We start from the raw sequence: 25000 nt of genomic DNA, 5'->3' as shown, positions 1-25000 counted from the left end.
GGACTCAAACAACAAGTTGCAAACACGTTACTACGGTAGAACAAACCTTAATTCTTATGCTGCTTTCGGACTTCCTTCAAAGTATATCTCAATTACAGAGACTTATCCGTGAAATTTTGTCAGAAACTTCAGCATTTGCAATTAAATAAGTTATAAACTTTTTGAAAAAATAAAATTGCAACTTCATTGACAAAACATATATAAAAAAATATAAATAATAACAAATCCTTCGGGTCAGCCCTGTGGGAGCTGGTAACCAGTTCAGTGGTCTGGTAAAATCATTTTAATAATAATAATTTAAATGTTCGGTCCGCCCATCGAAAATCTAACAAGCGTTGGCAACCGAAAAGTCGAATAAGATGAACCAGTATTCCATCTGCTGACATCAGTTCTCTTTAAACTAAGCTCTGAGAACAACTTGTTTTACTGTTCATATTACAATAACTGATTGACTGTTACTTTGTTCCCAAATCCCACCAGATCGTTTTATTCTCAGATTGTCACAAAATAAAAACATAAAAAATGCGCCGAAGTTTCCTCGGCGCAAACAAGTTTTCTGTACAGAGTATAATGCTATATGAAACTTTCATCTACGGCCCATGAAACTCTTAGCCGCGGCCCATGAAACTCAGCCACGGTCCGGTGGTGGCCTGTGTGGTTGGTACCTATAGCGGTGCCAGAAGTACGATTATGGCTAACTTTAACCTTAAATAAAATAAAAATTACCGAGGCTAGAGGGCTGCAATTTGATATGTTTGATGATTGGAGGGTGGATGACCGAGGTACCAATTTGCAGCCCTCTAGCCTCAGTATTTTTTAAGACCTGAGGGCGGACTGAAAAAGTGAGGACAGAAAAGTGCGGACTGACAGACAAAGCCGTCACAATAGCTTTCTTTTACGGAAAACTAAAAACCTGGATATTGCGATTAAAAGCGCTAAGATGGCAACACTTCTCCAGGAAAGCTGCAAAGTTCACACACAACACTTGAGGCTCTCAATAGCTTGTTCTCTTGTTCCGTTTTTATTTAAGTTTTATTGAGGAGTAAACAATACTTGCATGGGAAAAGTATGCCTTTATTAAACAGCTGCTCTCTGTCTTTGTATCACCTTGGTATCTATATGACTGAGGAAAATATTTACTATACTTGCTGCATATTTCTCCTTAAAAATAACATACTGCTTGGCCATGAGATCGAAATATTTTGATTACAGTTAGAAGTTGATTTATTGTTTCAGTGCTCAAGCATAAAATCGACTTTCATATCAATAATCTAAAGGCAAATTTTAAGTGAACCAGTAGGTCTAATTAGTTCATTATTGCCTGAGGTTTAGTTATGAGTAAGATTTATTTTTGTAGGACTAATTACTCTGGTTACTGCTTGTAGGCCGAAAAGCATAAACTGACGTTCAACAATAAAGCTTTGTAAGTTGAAAAGATTTCTTATTTCTATCAGAATTCGTATATAAACTATAGGCCAAAGGCCGAGCGCTGGGACCTATGAGGTCACTCAGCGCTGAAAGGGAAACTGAGAGTAAAAATGTTTTAAAGGTTTAATAGGAGGAAATCCTCGCATTTGCACTTTGAAATAATTGTTGGGAAAGGGTGGAAAGTAAGATGGAAGAAAGAGAATGTGAACGGAGGTGCAGAAAAAGGAAGGGAAGAGGTTACAGCTAGGGACCAGAGGGATGCTGCATAGAACCTTAAGTAATGCCTACAGTGCACCATGTGAGGTGCACTGACAGCAGCAATCCTAGGGGGTCTTATTTTTATAAAGTCTTTCTTTATTAAAAGAAATTAAAGGAAAGAGAAATCGCATAAATGCCTCATTTTCATGCTCTCAGGTGATCCATTTTGAGTGTTTGCGAGTTGACCCGAAGTGTCAGTTGGTGCAACCCTAAGTGAATATTTGACTGTCGTGGCCAATGAAAACAAGCATTTTTTTTCTTGATTAAAGCAGAAAAAAAATTTATTTAAAAACATCTATTTATTACAGAATCCATTTAATGTTAGATGTAACTTACTTGCGCCTGAAAACTTCTTATTCAATTAATTTGAGAGAAATCAATTTTGGCGGTATACAGTCTTGCACAGTGAACAGCCCTCGTACCTAACGAAACGTTTTGGAACATTTAAAAAAATGTTTCGTGAGAGAAACTTAAAAATATGAAACTGACAAATTGCACTGTCTTTGATCGCTTTCGTTAAGACTTTTCCTTTCATTAAATCATATATTTGACGATAATGACTCGTATGATAGCATTTTTTGACAGAAGAAATCGCATTTTCATTGTGTAAAACGAAAAGAACGAAAGAAAGGCCTCAGTTGCAGTTAACGTGTTTAGACCGATATGGTATAGACTCGTTCCCCATATTTTTGCAGCTCACTGTAAAGTGCGTCAAGGCATTGTTAATAATCTGGAATAACGGCAATTTGCTTTATGGGCGAGACAAAGTTATAAAAATCTCTTAACCGACTGAAAACAACTTTTCCCGTTACGGCGGAAAATATGGCTTTTAACGAAAACGATTACCTTTTAATTTGCAGTAACTGAAATGATAAAAGGTGAAGGAAGCGTAAATACAGTGGAGTCCAAATGACCTAGACTGTATTGTGGACTGCAGCGCACACCCACAAAGTCATTTTTCTTAACGTGCATTATCAAAATGAAATGCCTGAGGATATGACGGAATGGGTCCAGTAAATGAGAGAATGATGAAGACTGCGCTGACAGACACAATAATGTAATCAGATACAACGTATATAATAATACTATCTAGAAAATACAAGGATAATGTTTTTTCAGCATTATGTAAGTGATACACACTAAGTATGCAACATCAAGATGAGACATTTATGTAATTTAGACTGATAATTTAGACATATCCCTATCTCACCAAGCAAAAAGAGGGCTTCAGCCGGCACGCTATTGGACTGATTGCAGATAATAAAAGAGAATAACAATTCGTTCAATGCCATGAGGAGATACAATCTGCTTATTGGTAAACCCGCCTCTATAAGACAGACTTCCGGTTTCTTTGATCTTAAACTTCCTCCGGGAAGATAAACCTCGGTACATCCATTATTACCAAAGCTTTTTCCTCTAGATCGAGAACGGGATATGCTGTATATCAGGTCCACAATAACATTCAGTGGTGATTTATGTTGATTTTATAAAAACGTTACAAGAGCTTTCGAACCCTGTCCTGGGTTCATCTTCAGTCTCAAGTCAGATGATGAACCCAGGACAGGGTTCGAAAGCTCTTGTACCGTTTAAATAAAATCAGCATAATTCACCACTGACTATTATTGTGAACCTGATATACACCAAAACTTTTACCGGTCTCTCGGTCTCTCTCATTCGCTCATAAGAAGGATTTTTTTATATCTTTTTTTTTTTTTGCTACAGTTATCAGTCTAAACATAATATGAAGAATATTATCTAGGTAAACTTCTCACAATAAACTGACAGTGTTAAGACACATGTCTGGGTAGCCTTAGCTTAAAGAGTATGATGAGATTAACACCATAAAATTTACGTAATTTTTCTTTCCTCTTAAAGGCACTAGGGTCGTATTTAAAAATTCGATTGTAATTTCATAACACGGAAAACATGCTGGTAATTCATTTTTGGAGGGTTTTAGGTTATGGTAACTTTATCATTATGAACTTATGCGCTGCAGAATAATTCTGCTTACTTAAAGTCTTTATCCTAATCGCTTTCTTATAGCCTTTAATTGATATACCTTCTCATTATTATAAAGATATTACCTGTCCTAGAGGCAGGACGTATATATAACATATATATATATATATATATATATATATATATATATATATATATATATATATATATATATATTATATATATACTGTACTGTATATATACATATATATATACTGTATATATATATATATATATAAATTTAATATATAAATATATATATATATATATATATATATATATATATATATATATATATATAATCCCGATATACAAGTACAAGAAATCACTATTTGTTGGGAACTTACCTAATTTACATATTAAAATGAACCGCATTTGTAGTAGTATAATATAGCTTTAAATAAAACGTCCCATGTGAAGCATACATATGCTTTTTATATATATATATATATATATATATATATATATATATATATATATATATATATATATATATATATATATATCTATATATATATATTATATATATACATATACATATATATATACACACATTTACATTTATATGTATATATGTATGTATGTAGAGAGAGAGAGAGAGAGAGAGAGAGACAGAATATGCTTTAAAAGGATATAAAATACGTCTAAATTCCAAAAGAAAACTACATAAGATTTAAAATCAAAGAGAAAATGCGTAGAGATACAATGCAAACCATTTGAAACGTCATAAAGCAAACAGTAATGGTCTGAGCGCGTCGTTTAAGTTATGAGATACTTATGTATAAGCTTTAATGAATGATGAATGACTTACGTTAACGTTAGTCCAATCTTCTTTCCTCTTTCTGTTGAATTTCAGGTCAATAGCACCTGTGGGCTTGTTCCATATGAACAGGGTTCATCTTCTGAATAATAATAATAATAATAATAATAATAATAATAATAATAATAATAATATCTCAGAACAACTTTCAGCTGCGTACGAAGCGTAAAGGTAATGAGAAAGTTGTTTAAACATCGTCAGTTTCGGACGTTGTAGATAAAACACAAACGAAATGTCAGCCACTCAGTATCGAGCTATAAATAATACTATAAAACCACAAGTATGCGAGTCGGACTGGGTATTATCCACACAGAATGAGAGCCACGGTCTCAGAAATGTTTGTTAATTATCCTCCTTTTTTCCCCTCCATCTTGTTGCACAAACGTGACTGTTTGTTGAACACAGATGCTTAGTTTACCTCGGAACCTCCTCTTTAGGTTCTTAATGACTTTCAGTAATAATACCCACTGTTATTCATATAGGGATACTTGTTAATGGAGCAAGCAGAAATGGGTCTTTACTCGCTAAGCAAGCTTACTCAGAATTATATGCCAGTGTCAGGGAATTCATAAAATTCGTGTGTGTGTACAGGGTATATATATATATATATATATATATATATATATATATATATATATATATATATATATGTGTGTGTGTGTGTGTGTGTGTATACAAATATATACATATATATACAAGTACTTATATAAATTGTATGTACTATATACATATATACAAACATATATATGTATATATATATATATATATATATATATATATATATATATATATACGTATATGTATATAGTACATATATATATATGTATATATATCATATAATTTACACATGTATATATACATATATATATATATATATATATATATATATATATATATATATATATATATATATATATATATATATATACATGAGAGGAAAAGATGAGATAGAAAAGTAAAAGACAAATTTTTGTGTGTACTGGGATTAATTAAAGATCACTTCTCTACTGACAAACATATCCCTCACGATGAACACATTTAAAAGGTGACGATGTGAAGAACGTCTTGTCAGTCAATAAATTCAGATAAATCATTATCGTAAGTTTATAGCTTGTTATGTCTTACAACGAATAATATACACACCTTTGCACGATTTTGCGTGCTGATAGTGTATGACCATAAAGTTATTCGAAATGTTTCATATAAGCATAATGTACGTGTACATGTATGTATTATGTATGTACATGCACGCAGTTTCATAATAAATGTGCTGGCATTATGTATCGATCAGACAACTTTGTACTTAAATACTCGAAGATATGCTAAAAACACTCACATAAGTACATACACACTATACATACATACATACATACATATATATATATATATATATATATATATATATATATATGTGTGTGTGTGTTTGTGTGTGTGTTGGTGCAATCCTCCGCGTGGTTCATAGAGTAAATGCTAGTGAAAACGCTTTTATATTTAAGTAATCTAGCTAAACGAGAAAAATTCCTTGTATATGGGAAATAAAAACCTTTGAATTCAATTTTAAAAATTCAAGGGAAAAATCTTTGATAAAAGTATTATGAACACAAACTTCTAAAAACCGATGAACTGGAGTCTTTACACAACGTACTTTTCTATTCCATAAACTACATCTGAAAACCAATCAAGATTTAAGGGACTAAGAAAAATCTTAGAAATAAAATTAATAAAAAATCAGTTTTCCCTGAAAGGTTTTCTTAGTACTCCCAATAACATTCTTTCTTTTTGTTACTTCAATTTGCAATATTTCCGGTAATCAGCGGGTCGAAAAGAATTTTTCATCTGTTTCGAGAGTCCAGATTTATTCCTTAGAAAAAGAGCGGCGTTTCTGGTCTGTTGAAAAATTACTCAGAGTTAATTTCTTTATTTTTCTTATTGGATGCTCTTAATTACCCCGTTTCATTGAGAGCTTGAGTTTTTAGGAAGTTCAATTACACATCTATTTTTATGATAGATTGTCTCTTGATTTCTTGTAATAATTTCATTTTCTGAATTTGGGATTATTGAACTGGGAAGAGAACTTTTTTGGATAAATATATCTTTTCGACATATGTCTGTTATTTTGAAATTATTACTGACTTCTGATTGCTAAATGCTATAACACGATATGATTTGAATAAACAAATAACAAAATGAATATAAAATATAGACAGGACACAAATATGAGACTGGAATGTTACGAAAAATAATAACAAAATATAAATTATACGAAATGACGAAGTAAGTTCCAATGATATCCCGATACTGATGCTGGCTGTTCAAAATTTTGATGGTTACAACTTGATTTTTAAATGGTTGGTCACTTTCAAGACAAGTTGTTACTGGTCGTCGCTCGTCCTAATAATTATCTTGAAAAGGCTGACTCACTTCAAGAAAAGATATTACTGTATGTAACTTATCTTCAACAATATTCCAAAATTGCTGACCAATTTTCTAGACAAGATACCATTAATCGTAACTTGTTTAAAAATGTCCAGACAACCAAATACTGGGGAAAAGACTTGCCTATAAATCATAGTTTCAGTATTCAATACATTGATATATAAATCTGTTTGAAAGATAAAATAAACAGGTCAATTCAATTGCTCCCTCTATAATAAAAACCGTGAATTATTGTTTTAGTATTAAAATATGGCCGATAGGTGAAAGCCTTATCAGCATATATTTTCGATAGGTAGAAAACCTATCAAATAATCTATTTTTTTATTAGGCTTCGACTCAGAATGAAATATATCTATATAGGAGTATTTCCATAATCTTGCTTTTATGTGTGAAGAAATGCGGCATTTTTTCTTTAAGGTTTTTGGAAATGAAACGATAAATCTGGAGAGAAATAAAGATTGGTGCCGGAATTTTCCTATTTTGATTACTGAAAGAAAAATTACGAAAACGAGTGGATGTGAATGCCAGAAAAGTTAAATAACTTTAAAAGAAACCAGAAATCGCAAAGAAAAAAGAAGTCGACACCAAAAGACTTACTTAGAATACAATTAATAGCCTACAAATGATATTTAAAAGAATACCTTGACAAATGAAAAAAGGGGTGACTAAAAAAAATGGTCCGGTCATTTAATTACTGCAATGATATAAATAAATATATATAATGAAAAGCGTTTTAGATACTTCATGTTGCATAATCAGTTTTGGCACTAACAAAACTTATTTTTCACGTTGTTAACGAACAAAAGACTATATTGAACGAAAACAGCGCAAAGAAAAATATCAAATTAGCACAAACTGAAGCCAACATTAAAATATTAAAAATAAGATGCATTCGTGTCAGTCGCTTTAAAGGTTTTGATCCTTTTCGAGTAGTTTTTAACTTAAACCCCGCCCCCCTTACCTTTTCTACTTACCGAAAGCAAACTACATTCATGTGCTTGCCAAAGATTAACCTCTTACACGGATTGCACCAGAATTGCTGAACTATACAGAATCACTAAGGTTAGATGAATTATGAGAGTGCACACTGAGTTACAATATCAAATGAAGAGAATCTTGTATCCCATAACTTTGGAGATGAATCTATCTATCTATCTATCTATCTATCTAGGCATATTCGTGATTCGCACAGTCTACATGACTAATGAAGATGACATTTTACTGTCGTTAAGTTGAGTTGAATATAGAATTTAGGCCAAATGCCAAGCACTAGGACCTATAGGGTCATTCAGAGCTGAAATGGAAATTGACAGTAAAAGGTTTGAAAGGTGTAGCAAGAGGAAAACCTCGCAGTTGCACTATGAATCCATTGTTAGGAGAGGGTGAGAAAAGTAAGATAAAGAAAGAGAACATGAGAGGAGGTACAGTAAAAGGAACGAAAGGGGTTGCAGCTAGGTGCCTAAGGCACGCTGCAAAGAACCTCAAGTAATGCCTACAGTGTACCGCGTGAGGTAGCTTGAATTTCATGTCAATGGCCCCTGCGGGCTTGTTCCATATGAATAGGGTTCTTCTTCTGAATAATAATAATAATAATAATAATAATAATAATAATAATAATAATAACAACGTAAGATACATAACTATATAGCTAAGCTCTGCTGGGCACTAAACCAAATCTGTGGTGATTCCGGATCTATGCCCTCTAATCAAATTTGAGCATCCGCTAATGAGGGAGGGACTTGGGGACACTGTACAGGTGGTAAATGGATTATAGCCTGTCAGATATGAGTAGTTGGATCGGGTGACTGTTTAGAAAGGCGCGAACTCCTGTCTACACAGTTAATTTGATATTCCGGTTTAAGCTGCAGTAAAACGCGACTAAGTCTGTTTCATTTCTGTGTGGATTCCTAAGCAGTTTCTTCAGATGTCTTGTTGTCTTACCTGTCTCTCTATTTCTATCTTCAACTAATATTGACTCATTTTTCCCTTTTCTCCCTTTTTCCTTTCAATTCATCATTGATTCTCTCTCTCTCTCTCTCTCTCTCATTTTACCCTTTTACATTAGGTTTTATATATATATATATATATATATATATATATATATATATATATATATATATATATATATAAATACATACATATATATGAGTGTGTGTGTGTGTATATATATATATATATATATATATATATATATATATATATACATATATTTGAGTGTGTGTGTGTATATATATATATATATATATATATATATATATATATATATATATATATATATATATATATATATATATATATATATACAAATATATATCATACGTACTTGAGTGTGCCTGTACCCTTCAGAGTAGGCGGCTGAAATGTGGAAGAAGCGTTTGGGTAGAAAAACTGCCACAGCATCACCCTCTTGAAACACCTGTACAGATAGCCCATGAGCACCTCGTTGAATCCATAACCCAATACGCCACTCACCTCTACCTCATACACACTCCCGCCATTCCGATTTTATCCATCACTTTTTAAGTCTTCCCTCTCCTCCTCTCTCTAAACACCTCAGAATCATTCGCCCTTTTCTCAAATGAAAGTGTGTAACCCTTTTACTGATCCATTCCGATATTTCGCCATTTCCTCTCACGTTTGTTCCGGACTATTTGCTGTGTCGCTTGTGATCGAAATCATCCCTATTGCCCTTATCGTGTGCTTCCTTTCCATCAATCAAGAGAGCAAACATCAGCTGCAGCGGATCATGTGAACCCTAGCGAATTCCAAAAGGGAAAACCAAACAGTGTCTTTCCATTCTCTTATTTTTTTATCTTATTAGAAATGTCAATTGGTTTGTCGTCATTTTGTTATCATTATTAAAATTAGCTTGATTATTATTATAAATGAAATTAGCTTGATTATTATTATTACTGAAATTAGCTTTTTATTATTATTATTATTATTATTATTATTATTATTATTATTATTATTATTATTAATGAACACAGTATATTATGAAACAGGGTAAAGGTCCTTAACCTCCATTCGAAAAGCTCTCAGGAAATGGTGCTTGATATATTGAATAAAGAAATGGAATATGACAAAATCATTTGTAGGAAATTGCAAATTTAATTGCATATAGTAATGAAATTTTAATACGGCATCATTACTTTTAGACATTTAACTTCTTTTCTGTTTGCTTGTCTTGTTTACAATTTAATTATTACTAGCTGACCAACCCGGCACTGCCCTGGAAAACTCTGGAGGACTCAGAAAAATTTTCCTGTACCTCCTTGTGCTGACTCCCTTTTATCCAGGAAAGACTGTGCTGACTGTCCCTTTATTCAACTATTATTGTGCTGACAGACCCATTTATCCAAGTATTACTGTGGTGACTGTCCCTTTTCTCCAGAAACTGCTCTACTAACTGTCCCTTTTATCCAAATATTACTTTACTGATTGTCCCGTCTATCCAGATATTACTGTGGTAACTGTCCCATTTATCCAGGCATTACTGTGGTGACTGTCCCTTTTATCCAGATATTACTGCTGTGACGGTCCCATTTATCTAGGTATTACTGTTCTGACTGTCCCTTTTATCCAGATATTACTACAGTGACGGTCCCATTTATCTAGGTATTACTGTTCTGACTGTCCCTTTTATCCAGATATTGCTGCAGTGACTGTCCCATTTATCCAAGTATTACTGTACTGACTGTCCCTTTCATCCAGATATTACTGCAGTGACTGTCCCATTTATCTAGGTATTACTGTACTGGCTGTCCCTTTTATCCAGATATTACTGCAGTGACGGTCCCATTTATCCAGGTATTACTGTTCTGACTGTCCCTTTTATCCAGATATTACTGCAGTGACTGTCCCATTTACCCAGGTATTACTGTACTGGCTGTCGCTTTTATACAGATATTACTGCAGTGACGGTCCCATTTATCCAGGTATTACTGTTCTGACTGTCCCTTATATCCAGGTATTACTGCAGTGACTGTCCCATTTATCCAGGTATTGCTGTACTGGTTGTCCCTTTTATCCAGATATTACTGTAGTGACTGTCCCATTTATCCAGGTTTTACTGTGGTGACTGTCCCTTTTAACCTGATATTACTGTTCTGACTGTCCCATTCATCCAAGTATTACTGTGCTGACTGTCTCTTTTATCCAGTTATTACTGCAGTGCCTGTCCCATTTATCCAGGTATTACTGTTCTTACTGTCCAATTTATCCGGGTATTACTGTGCTGACAGTCCTTTTAGCTAGGTATTACTGTGCTGACTGTCCCTTTTAACCAGATATTTCTGTGGTGCCTCTCCTATTTATCCAAGTATTACTATATTGTCTCTCCCTTTTATCAGGTATTACTGCGGTGGCTGTCCCTTTTATCCACGTATTACTGTGGTGACTGTTCATTTTATCCAGGTATTACTGTGGTGACTGTCCATTTTATCCATACAATACTGGTGACTTGTCCCCCGCCCCCCGATATTACTGTGGTGACTTTCCAATTTATCCAGACATTACTGTGGTGACTGTCCCCCAGGTATTACTGTGCTGACTGTCCCTTTTAGCCAGGCGTTACTGTCCCTTTTATCCAAGTATTACTGTGGTTACTGTCCATTTTATCCAGATATTACTGTGGTGACTTGTCACATTTACCCTCTACTAAACCTTAACACACCAACCCCACTTAACTGAAACACCCCCACTAAACCTAAGCACGCCCTTACTAAACCTAAACACACCCCACTAAACCTAAACACACCACCTACTAAATCTAAACACACCCCCTGCTAAACCTAAATATATCCCCACTAAACCTAAACACACACCCCCACTAAACCTAAACACACCCCTACTAAACCTAAACACAAACCTTGATACAGAATTATTAATCACAGTAAAGAAAAGCATTTTCAGTAATAAGTTTCTATGGTACCGAGTATATGAAATAAGGTATGATAAACCCATAGTGCTTATTTACCACATTAATACTAAGTGTGCAGGCAGCACCAGCCCAGTTTCAGGGAAAGGAAAGGGGAATGGGGAAGGGGAAAGGGGTACAGGTTTGAAAAAAGTATACCTTAATTTAACCAGACCACTGAGCTGATTAACAGCTCTCCTAGGGTTGGCCCGAAGGATTAGACTTATTTTACGTGGCTAAGAACCAACTGGTTACTTAGCAACGGGACCGACAACTTATTATGGAATCCGAGGTTTGAAACCTACCCTATTATCTACAGGAAGTTGAGTCAAATGATGGCCACGTGCCAAATTTTGTTTAGATCGGTCAAGCGGTTCGGATTTCTATAGCGCACAAAGTTACAAACATACAAACATCCACTTTTATATATAAGATATACATATTTAGCTCACTGGAATCTTGCTTTAGATGCTAATTATCTTTTTCCTTGTTCGTAATAATATCAAAATATCGATAATATTTTTGTATATTAAGTAGTAATAAAAAAATGGAATAACGTTAGATGGGATTAAATATGTAAGGACGTTTTTGACTGAATAACTGACTGCAGCTTATCTAGCGTCACAATTATCAGGGTCACTGATGCCGTGCGAGGGCACGAGAATAAAAACAGGTCCAGTGGGCATAATTAAAAAGACTGCAGGTCAATGGTAATGAATAATCGCGATATTTTCATTTCGTTCTGAAAGTAACTAAATATAATATGAAAGACTGAGAATGAAACAAACATTAAGAACATGAAATATATATATATATATATATATATATATATATATATATATATATATATATATATATACTATATATATGAATCATACGGAAGGTTTTACCAGAAGAAAATTATATAAAGTCAAGGTTACATAGAAAAAATACAAACAGAAAATAAAATTTATATTGCACATATTTTATAGTATATCTACCTCACCAGCAAAGCTGTAGGGAGGTTATAGTTTTCTGCTTATCGGACTGTATGTCCGTGTGTCCGTCTTTTTGTATGTCTAGAATTCTCCAAATCTAATAGATAAATCTTAAAAAGTTTTTGCGTCAGACTGGACTCCGGGCCAAGGAAAAATTTATGAAATTTTGAGATGGATCAGGATACCGAATCTTTTAATTTTTAGCGAAAGTAAACCATTTGGGGGCGGAAGGAAGGACTAGGGTATGTATGTGCTCTATGGATGCTTTCCAAATCTCAACATGATCTCAACATTAATTTGTTTTTCCAAAATAATTTTCACTTATCTTACTGAGGACAACTGACTCAGTTCCGCGATGGGTGGGTGGGTTCCATTCTCAGCTAACACTTTGTTGACCGCGAGTTCGAATCTCCGACCTGCCAATGAAGAATAAGAGGGATTTATTTCTGGCGACAGAAATTAATTTCTCGCTATAATGTGGTTCGGATTCTACAATAAGCTGTAGGTCCCGTTGCTAGGTAACCAATTGGTTCTTAGCCACGTAAAATAAATCTAATCCTTCGGGCCAGCCCTAGGAGAGCTGTTAATCAGCTCAGTGGTCTGGTTAAACTAAGATATACTTAACTTTTGACTCTTTTGCTGAATAATACTGAATAAGGAAGAATATTCCTAAGTATAGTCAGAGCCCATTATTCTTCCTAAAGTGGTCAGGCGTCTTTCAGCCAACTCCTCTCTAAATGAGAGACTTGAATTCTCTAAAATTGGATGTCTGAGTCTTGCGTGTGCTAATGTCCTTTCTTCAGATTTACCACAGAAATTCTCATATTGCACAATAACCTCGCCACTGACTTTGACAAAATCTCACTATTACTGGCTCAATTTTTAAGATTTTCATCTATTTGTTTATTTATTCATTTATTTATTTATTTCTTTGTTTATCTATTTATTTATCCATTTATTAATTTATATATTTATTTATTTGTTGCTTAGCTAGTCAAGGGCTATTACAATTTGGTCTCTGAAAACGTGTATACAATGTGAATGTGATGATGGCAATGAAAGTAAAGGTATTTTGGAGCTATGTAGAGAGAGAGAGAGAGAGAGAGAGAGAGAGAGAGAGAGAGAGAGAGAGAGAGAGAGGAGTGGTGGTGGTGGTAGTAGCATAGTAGTTGTAACAGCAGTAGTAGTAGTTGTACTGAAGTTTAAAATTATTAATCAGTCATATCTATAAAAAAAAGGGGGAGGGAGAATCAACCAACCTAAGTAAAGAATAATAGAGAATGTGAATAACTAAAAACAGTTACCTCATAAACTCATTACCAATGAATACTGCAAAAATAATTGGTAACAGGCAAGCAAACAAATGAAAAAATAAATAAGTAAATACATAAATGATATTCCTACAAGTCACCTAGACAAAAAATAAATGATTTCAAAAGAACCGGCGTATTTAGGAAATCATCTGTTTTTGCAAGACTGGCTTCAAGATACTGACTGAAGTATTTTACCAAGTTTGATTTGCAAAGTGTGTTTGTGAGTGTGTATACATGTACTGTACGTATTCGAGGAAATTGTGTGTAGCTGTGTGTTTGTGCACACAGAATAGAAAATATATTCGCAAAACTTAGGTATACAAATATATTACAACCAACTATATAAAATATGTCAGTAAGTTTTGTGTACGAGTTTAATACAAGCATATGGATTGGCATAGAGAATAACTCATTTCTATAGAAACATGCATGAATGCATGTCCATGCACCAATAGGCTAACAGCCAGCACTAGCTACTTTCGACACTGAAATGATAAGTGTTGTCATTTTGTAACTGCCAAGACAAGGCACTGACAACTGTTACAGTGTAACGCTTGAATCACTACATAACTAAGCATGAAATTTCAGAGGGACCAAAACTGCATAAATGACAAGAACTTATTTTATTCAAGGGTTGGCTAAATCTGAAAAAGGAAAATTCAGTCAACATTCATCAAGTGATACTAACTTCACAGTTCACGATCTGGATGGAGTTGTGAAAAGCCGAAGGTATGAGTGATATATATATATATATATATATATATATATATATATATATATATATATATATATATATATATATATATATATATATATATATTATATATATATATATATATATATATATATATATATACATATTTATATATATATATATTACAGGAAGAATTGTAAATATTTATTGTTTTTATCAATATATATATATATATATATATATATATATATATATATATATATATATATGTATAACATATACGTATACATACATTACACATATGTATATATATGCATTATATATATTAATAATAAAACAAGAAATAATAACAACTCTCATAGTAATATACATATATATATATATATATATATATATATATATATATATATATATATATATATATATATATATATATATATATATATATATATATATATATATGTCAACCTTTCCTTTTGTAAATATAACACTTCTATAAGTATAAATTACAAGAAAAAGCAGACACACAATGTTAAGCCTCCTCACAAATTCCTACTTCAGTCATCTTATTTCGTAAAGCGCAAATTCCTTACCGACAGAACAAAGTAATGAAAAACCTATTCATAATTTCACGACTTCTCAATAAACCAAAGAATACTGCCAACAGAAAACAAGTCATTCAAACCTTTAAAGAAATCAAGTGAATATAGAATAACTCTTTTGCTCGCCTTGATCCAAAAGAGAGATATACCCAGTTCGTTCCCCCGCTGAAGAAACGACTCTGAAATACCTCGAAGACTTTTAGAGACTTTCTTTCAAGACTTGAACTGAATAAAAAAAAAAACACAACAACCAAAGAGAGACACACACAAATAGACTGCTGTTCAAGCGTAGCGTCGTCCTCGACGTCTTCTTTCAGACGTGGTTCGGCAAGGATTATTATGAAATAAAAAAGTAAAAGACAAAATTCGGTTATGTTTTCGTTTTCGTTAAAAAACACACACGCACACACGTATGCGCATGAGCACGCACACATACAAACACACACAACATAATTCACATATATATTTATATATACATATATATATATATGTATATATATATATATATATATATATATATATATATGCAGACATATGTATATATACATATAGACATATATACATATATATATATGTGTATATATATGTATGTGTGTGTTTGCGTTTTTCGGGTGACCATGATTTTGGAACTGGATACAAAGTAAAATTAAACTTGTTTAGGAAGAACGATGTAACTTGAAGACGAAAAGGGGAGGAATTCCGTGAACGGATTGTGGAATACTGCGAGACTTCGTACTCGCAAAACAACTAAACTAATGCCTTATGTTTAAAGCGCAAGCAGTTCCGAAACTACTTACCGAATCGACGTAGAATACAAGTATACAGTACTCTAGAACCTCGAGCATTGCTTAACACCAGTTCTGTGTACAGCAAGTCTTCCACCGCTACCTTAACAATTAACGTTTTCGGCTGTCAATTAAACTGCTATCGCCGCTCGAGTGACGTCACTTGCGCCTACGCTACCTGCCTTAACTTCTAACGTATGGACATGGCTGTTCCATCCCCCAATTAGCTCTATGGAGAGGAACGACTTTGGATAGAGGAAAGCCATGGAGTTTGGAGACACTCGTTAGGATGGATGGCATTACTCCGTATGCTCGGTAAATCCTTGGTCATTATCCGAGGCATTACATTAAACATAATGAGGATAAATGATCACATAGAATTAACGGGCATGGATACATTTGTTCGTAAATACATCCCCCACCCACACACACACACACACACACAAAACACACACACACACACACACATATATATATATATATATATATATATATATATATATATATATATATATATATGTACATATACTGTATATGTATGCATGCATTTCTGTATATATGCACGTATATGTATGTATGTATGTATGTATGTATGCATACATTTCTGTATGTCTGTATATATATATATATATATATATATATATATATATATATATATATATATATGTGTGTGTGTGTGTGTGTGTGTGTGTGTGTGTGTGTGTGTGTGTGTGTGTGTGTGGAATGTAAGACCCACTCTAATTCTCACACACTAAAAACAAATATATATGATTTTGCTGGTCATGTATAAATCATTATCCTCTCTTAAAGTTCCTCTTCATAGAAGAAACTAGTTTCGAGAACAATAATTAATTATCATAATTTTGTTTCATTACGAAGCCACCTGTGTATCGTTGAATTTAACACGCATTTTCTATATATATATATATATATATATATATATATATATATATATATATATATATATATATATGTGTGTGTGTGTGTGTGTGTGTGTGTGTGTGTGTGTGATGTAAGACCTGCTCAATTTCTCACACACAAACACCATCCACATGCTTTTGCTGGCTGTCTAAGTCATTTTCCTATCTTAAACTCGCCCCTCATCGAAGAAACTAATATCAGCGAACAATTCTTAACTGCCACAGTAATTTTGCTACGTGACTAAGCCTCCTGTGCATCGTGGAACCGCGGAAAATAAAACTCTTAAATCAACAACACAGAGAACCTAAAGAGAAACCATCAAATTCAGGACATCATTTTATCAAGCATTTCAAGATTTAAATTCTCGCTTCTCTCTGCTCTCATTCTTACTGGTTATAATCCAATTCTCTTCAATAGAAAGATAATAGTGGAAACAAGAAGAGACGCGATGGAACGGCGTGTATTGCAGCAGCTCCTGAGGGATCGGATTCGCCAGAAGGAGAATTATGGATTTAGGTAAAGTCCCTCAGTGCTGGAAACTTTAGCAGTTTGTGGGGATTTGGATCAGTATATCTTGCTGGGTTTAATAAGCATGAGATTGTTAGACTGAGGAATATACCTTAAATGTTTATCCGGAAATACTTGATATGCGTGTACAGTATATTCATGTACACACACACACATTAAAATTATATATATAAATATTATAATGTATATAAATATACATATATATACGTATATATATACACGTATATAAATTATACACACACACTTATATATATGTATATATATATTGGTTCACGTGAGTGAGAATTTGAGTGGGTCTTAAATTCGTGTAACACTAACACATACTATATATATATATATATATATATATATATATATATATATATATATATATATGTATACATGTATATGCATATTAGTGAGTGTCTATGTGTGTAAGCAAACAAACGTGTCTGCTCCGTCTGATATTCATGTAACCATTGCTCCTCATTGCGTTTAATGTGGTGCCTCGGATAATGGTAACTAGATTTACAGAGCATATCGAGTAATGCCGTCCATCTTAACGAGAGTCTTCAAACCTCATGACCCTCTTCCCTTCCAAGTCATTCCTCTCCACTGAGCTAATTGGGGGATGGAACAGCCGTGTCCATACAGTTAGAAGTTAAGGCAGGTAGCGTAGCCCAAAGTCATGTCACTTGAGTGGCGATAGCAGTTTAATTGACAGCCGAAAACGTTAGTTGTTATGGTAACAGTGGAAGAACTGCTGTACACAGAATTGGTATTAAGTATTGTTAGAGGCCTCTGAGAAATCTACACTGATCTCTGTGTTAAGTTTCTGAGTTACGTAGTTTCAGTGAGCTGACTTATAAATGAAGACATTTACGAATATGCTTTGGAATGAAATGACCAGGTTTGTGAATAGAGAGATGAAGATTTAGTCCTCACAGGTACGATGGTCATGCGTAGTTCCGTGAATCAACAATAGAAAGATTAAATTGGCTAATACGAAATAGCTCGGCAAAGATCGATGAGAGATTTAAACCTTAAGTTCAGACGAAAAATTATTATTATTATTATTATTATTATTATTACATGTACATCAAGGATACCAATGAAGACTTTTTATTTGAAAGAGTGATAAAATCTGCTTCAAGAGAAGAAGAAGAAGAAAGGAGAGCTATTCTCGATGAAGTGGGTAATTCGAGGCAGAAAAAAATTAACTCTTATTTCCAATATGAATTTTCTCTTATTTTAAAGCTACGTGGTTGGAAGGAAATAACAGACAAATATTGTAACTGTACAAATTGAGTTTTTTTTTTTAATGTTAATAGACGTCTGAACGATAGAAATAACAGTTACATGAAACAGGCAGGCGAATATTAAGGTAGCAGAATGTGTACAAAAAAAAAAAAAAAAATAGCAGACAAACGGGCCTTTGAACACATTTATATTAGCCTGTGTTTGTGAGAACAAAATAATCTAATAAACAGATGGTTAGGGAGAGCCTTTTTCAGAAAAACAGAAAGACAGATGGTCTTTGTATCTCATAAGGGCATACAGCATCAAACTTCGTAAATGTGTGCTAAGAGTTTATATAATATATATATATATATATATATATATATATATATATATATATATATATATATATATATATATATATATATATATATATATACACCACCAGGAAGAAATGATGTTTAATTTAAAATTAAATCACATATACGACTGTAAGAGTTTAAGAGTGATTATAGCATATATATATATATATATATATATATATATAAAATGTCTGTATAATATGTAGCCTACTGATATATCAAAAACGTGATGAGAGAGAGAGAGAGAGAGAGAGAGAGAGAGAGAGAGAGACTAGTATAATTCTGACCCACCGTCCGGTGAGACTTCCACTTTTCTTATTAACTGCGGGGCTTTGCCAGTTCTTCCAAAAGGTCAAAGTCGTATTGGATTTGGTTTCGTCATACATTAGTCTCTCATTTTATCCCAGTTCGTAATCCTGCCTTTGATCTTTGTAGGTATAACTCACTTGAAAGACCCGTCTCTCTTTCTCTCTCTCTGTAATCGGCCCTCTCTCTCTCTCTAATCGGTTCTCTCTCTTCCTTTATCACTCTATCTGCTGCCCCCCCCCACCACACACTCCCTCTCTCTCTCTCTCTCTCTCTCTCTCTCTCTCTCTCTCTCTCTCCCCAATCCAATCAGCTGTCTCTCTCTAATCGGCTCCCCACCCCGCCCCCCACCTCTCTCTCTCTCTCTCTCCCCCCAATCCAATCGGCTGTCTCTTTCTAATCGGCTCCCCACCCACCCCCCTCTCTCTCTCTCTCTCATCGGCTATTTTTTGACAAAACATTCTACCGCGCCGCGTATTAACACCCTTTAAACTTATCCTGAAGATGTCCGAACTCTTTCACTTTTTACTGTTAAAAAGGCTCGATAGTCGAACAGACTTCACTCATAAGAATGACCTCCGCTGAGATCTTCGAAGGCCGTTCTTGGGGCCACTTTTCTTCTTTAGATTTACCAGAGTGAAGGAGAGCCACCTAAGATCTTTTTTTCTTTTTATTTCTCCATCTCCTCCTTCTTATTCTTCTTCTAAGATCTTTTCTTTTTTTTATATCTAACTTGTCTATCTCTTTCTTCTTCTAAGATCTTTTCATTTTTATATTTAATCTCTCCATCTCCTTCTTCTTCTTCTTCCTTATTTGCAACTCACAGTTAAAATGGAAAATAAAGAACCCTTGTTACTTAGCAGTGTTGTTATCGTTTGCTGTACGGTTTCAAGACGAAAACATAAGCTGTCCTTCCTACTTTGATATCTGCTCGAATTTGCCTCCGATCTTACAGTATATGATTCCACATATCTTTATGACTCCAAATCTTTTCGTCTCAAAAAGAGTTGTCTGGGACAATCACAGGACAAAGATTCAGCAGTAAGTATATAAAAACAAAAGGGTGTAAAACAGGAAAGTTATTGGCACATCTTAAAAAGCAGTATTTTCTGACCTTTGGAGACGCGAGAAACTGGATTTGATTGTATTTTGGGTGAAATTAAAGAGAAATGTTGGACAGTACTTTAAGATTTCTTCTTTAGACATCCGTTAAAACTGGGTTATATATTTCAGACAAAGTAAAGATAAAGTTCTATAGAATCATATAATTTTTTTTTTTTTTTTGGTATTCGTGACAACCGGATTTTATCATATTGCTGATAAATGATACGTGAGAGTTTTCAAATATTATGAAACCTACTTGCTAGAAACTTTGATAGTCAGTTAAAATAAACGGAAGTGTTCCACAATATTTCTAGCAATAATTTAGATGGCTGTGAAAAATTAATCTTATAATAATACTGATAATGTGTAAGATAGGTTTTCTATGGTAGTCTAATGTTAAATTTTTGGAAAGTTGTTAAAACTTTCATTATTAAATTAACTAAAAATTAAAGATGGACATTATACATTCAAAAACTTATCTCTAGAAACTTTCGAAAATTCTAATCTCATCGTATAACTGATACAATTAAAACAGAAAATTTATCATTAAATACTTACGAAACCTGCACATGACTATAGCCAAAGAAAAATTATACATCGTTCTTTACTAAGAGAAAACGCATATCCTGAAGCATTTCACATTTTCAGAACTAGATCGTTTCGTAACTAATCTAAGAGAAGAACTAATTCTTTCTGTGAGCATTTTCGAGAGTATGCGACAAATTCCATTAATCTCCTATTCCTCTTGCAGGAGGATACGTCTTCTTTGCACGTTCGCATAACTTTGGAAGATTGTCAACCTTTGTCAATGACGTTTGCCTGTCAGGTTGCAAAGAAGTGAGATGAAAAAAAAAGAAAGCAGCATAATTTTAAATGGAATAAACTTTTTATTGCTTAAATTTATCATTATTATTATTATTATTATTATTATTATTATTATTATTATTATTATTATTATTATTATTATTGGAAAGAGAAACCCACAAGATTCGTGTGTATAACTTGTTTACTTGTAATATTTACATATTACTTTTACAAGTAAACAAGTTATACACAGGAATCTTGTGGGTTTCTCTTTCCATCTTCAGAAGAAAACTGAAAGAAGTTTTTCTTTGGTTCATTATTATTATTATTATTATTATTATTATTATTATTATTATTATTATTATTATTATTATTATTATTTTTATTTTTATTATTATTAAAAATACTCATAGTAGCATGAGTCTTAAAATGGAGAGACAAATCAGTTATGTATCTGTGCATACAGATTAAAAATAAAGCTAAACACGCAGCTTTCGAGAATCTTAAGATTCTCGAAAGCCCTGTTTAGCTTTATTTTCAAATCTATATGTACAGATACATAACTGAGGATTTGTTTCTCCATTATTATTATTATTATTATTATTATTATTATTATTATTATTATTATTATTATTATTATTATTATTATTATTATTATTATTACTGGCTATACAAGAAAGTTTTACTTGAGGCAAACGGACATAGGTATTGGCGGAAAGTCAATTTCAGAATAATTATTGTTCCTTCCCCTTAGAAACAATCTTCAGGTCTTTAAGCTTAGTGTGAAGTATACTCTCCTGTCGGTAAACTACATGGCAGTGATACTGGTTACGTTATTGAAGGAGTAAGTCTGAACATTTACTGTTACAACAAGGTTTAATTTACTAAGTGTAAAGCTAGATTGAATTTCGTCACTACAGCATAAAAGTAAATCATAACATAACCAGTCACTAACGGATCGACATTTGCATTTAATACACAGAATGTATGTTTGTGTACATATATATATATATATATATATATATATATATATATATATATATATATATATATATATATATATATATACACACAAACACACGCAAACACATCTATATATCTATCTATCTATCTATCTATATAGATAGATAGATAGATAGATAGATAGATAGATAGATAGATAGATAGATGTGTTTGCGTGTGTTTGTGTGTGTGTGTATGAGCGTATGTGTGTGTATGCCTTCACACACGTAGAAAAAATGTAAATGCATTTATTTCATATGAAAAATACACAGACAGGTGGTGCTCTTGAAATATACAAAGCTTCCATAATCAGCACTTCAGCATTGATGAATATTTACAAATTTACAACTTCCAAGAACAGAAGGTAAACGTCAAACTATAATAATTAATAAAAAAAAAATAACCTTTTATGACACGGCAGAGAAGTCGATCAGCTAATCAGATATGACGATAGAACGCTGTTCGAATGGAAAGCCTTATTTACATTATCATAATCTAATTTATTATTATTATTATTATTATTATTATTATTATTATTATTATTATTATTATTATAATTATTATTATTACTCGACAACGATGTTACAAAAGAAGTCACCACGGAATATATGCCCTTACGTGATATGTAAAAGATAAAATAACAAATAAATTACTAAAATAGTTTGAATTATTATTATTATTATTATTATTATTATTATTATTATTATTATTATTATTATTATTCGACAGTGAGGTAACACAATAAGTTTCCACAGGATATATGCCAGTGCGTGATATGTAAAAGCTAGAATAACAAACACATGACCATAAATGAATTAACAACCCAGCATGCACATGAATCGACATCATTTACGAACGAGAGAAACAAGTGATGCAGAGGGATGACGTCAACAATAAAGTAATGCAAAGAAGCTGCAGTACGTTCGGGAACTCTGATCCTGTAACCTTTAGTGATCACGTGGGGATGACGTTTATCAGGTGAAAATTAATACCACATTGCAGTGTCTTTCAAAATGATGGCCTGCATCAGATTTTTAGTATTAAAATATTTTGAAGCGTGCGTGCCATTTATGCTTTTGGTTAAACGTCGGTTTAATAGCAGTGAATTAATACTATTTTTCCAGGCAGCAATGTTTTACAGATATAAATGAGTAATGCGAATTACTGCTCATATATATATATATATATATATATATATATATATATATATATATATATATATATATATATATATATATATATATATATATATATATATATATATGGCGTGTGTGTATGTGTGAAAGGCATAAGATTGTAAAATCTAAAACTGACAGTAAATTAGGCAATGAAATTCCACAAGCACTAATCTTGTCTCCAAGTGTGACATTACAGAGGGTAGAGGAAACTGAAAAGCCTGACATTATTCAAAAGTAAAAAAAAATGTTCAAAGGAATTCATGACCGCTAATTAACTGCGGAACAGTTAATTCAAAGACGTACTCGTGATATGTAGGTGTGTGTGTGTGTGTGTGTGTGTATATATATATATATATATATATATATATATATATATATATATATATATATATATATATATATATAAAATATATATATATTAAGTCTTGGTTGACTTTGGTCAGCAGTGGAGAACTATGTGCTGGCCTGTCAGTGTACTTCCGTTGCAGATGCATTTGTGTCTATGTTGGAAGCTTGCTCAGTAGGATACAGAGAGCTATTTGATCATGATCCAAGCGCATGGAGACAGTGTGATCTTTCGAACACTGAACCGATGGTCATCGGAAGTGTCCAGGTTCTGGTGAGGTATGTGCGTGCATGTGTATGTGCGATCTCCCATGGTATATTATCAGAGGAGCAGACACTCTCAGGGGAGACTGCTTCGATCTTGGGTGGTTGATATGTGCTTTTAGCCTGGTGTTGTGTTTAAAGAAACCGCCACTGTGAAGACACATTACTCATGGCCATAGAAAAGTAAGTAAGATCACCCAGTGACACTTATATCTTTTCCAGACTTTAGAGGGAAATCCCCCGGTTGGGAGGCAGTGAAATTGATTGATGTCTACATGGTGAATTTTCCCATTTAATTCTCCAGTGTGCATTTTTCTGTTTTGAATGGGAATAACATTTAACACCATTTCAGGTTTTAACATATGATATGTTTCTTTCAACAGGAATTCTGGATTCGTCCCGTGACAACGAATATTTTGGAAGTGGTGTTATTTTACATACTATATGACATTTTACTTTGGTCTAGAATAATTATGACCTTATTACTGTACTTGATGACCAGGGTGTCATTCACTAGTGTTACTTGGTATAGAATTATTAATATGCTTGTTTGTGAAACAGTATTTCCTTTAGTTATGAATTCCATTGATAGGGGGTGTGAATCACTCCATTTCATGACCATAGCTTTTGCTGAGTTACTTTCGTTAAATTTGTCAATAAAGTCTAGTTTCGTACTTGGGTGTTTAATTCCAGTAGGCCTTTGTTTAAAGATAGATTTAGTGACAGGAGTTGCCATGAG

At 33.0% G+C, this 25000-nt stretch overlaps 2 protein-coding genes across 2 annotated transcripts in view; one reads left to right on the top strand and one right to left on the bottom strand.

The window, feature by feature from the left end:
- LOC136847113 (DNA excision repair protein ERCC-6-like) overlaps positions 1 to 25000 on the bottom strand; it is a 248636-nt gene that overhangs the window by 109598 nt on the left and 114038 nt on the right. Inside the window, exon 3 of the mRNA XM_067118447.1 lies at positions 13166 to 13251. Coding sequence (XP_066974548.1) covers positions 13166 to 13251 — 86 coding nt within the window. The remainder of the gene's footprint in view (positions 1 to 13165; positions 13252 to 25000) is intronic.
- LOC136847115 (uncharacterized) overlaps positions 1 to 25000 on the top strand; it is a 140950-nt gene that overhangs the window by 8254 nt on the left and 107696 nt on the right. The window lies entirely within an intron of this gene.

This window comes from Macrobrachium rosenbergii, chromosome 16, assembly GCF_040412425.1.
Source record: "Macrobrachium rosenbergii isolate ZJJX-2024 chromosome 16, ASM4041242v1, whole genome shotgun sequence".
NCBI lineage: Eukaryota > Metazoa > Arthropoda > Malacostraca > Decapoda > Palaemonidae > Macrobrachium > Macrobrachium rosenbergii.
Note: the sequence above shows the minus strand (reverse complement) of the source record. Positions and strands in the feature narration are given on the sequence as shown.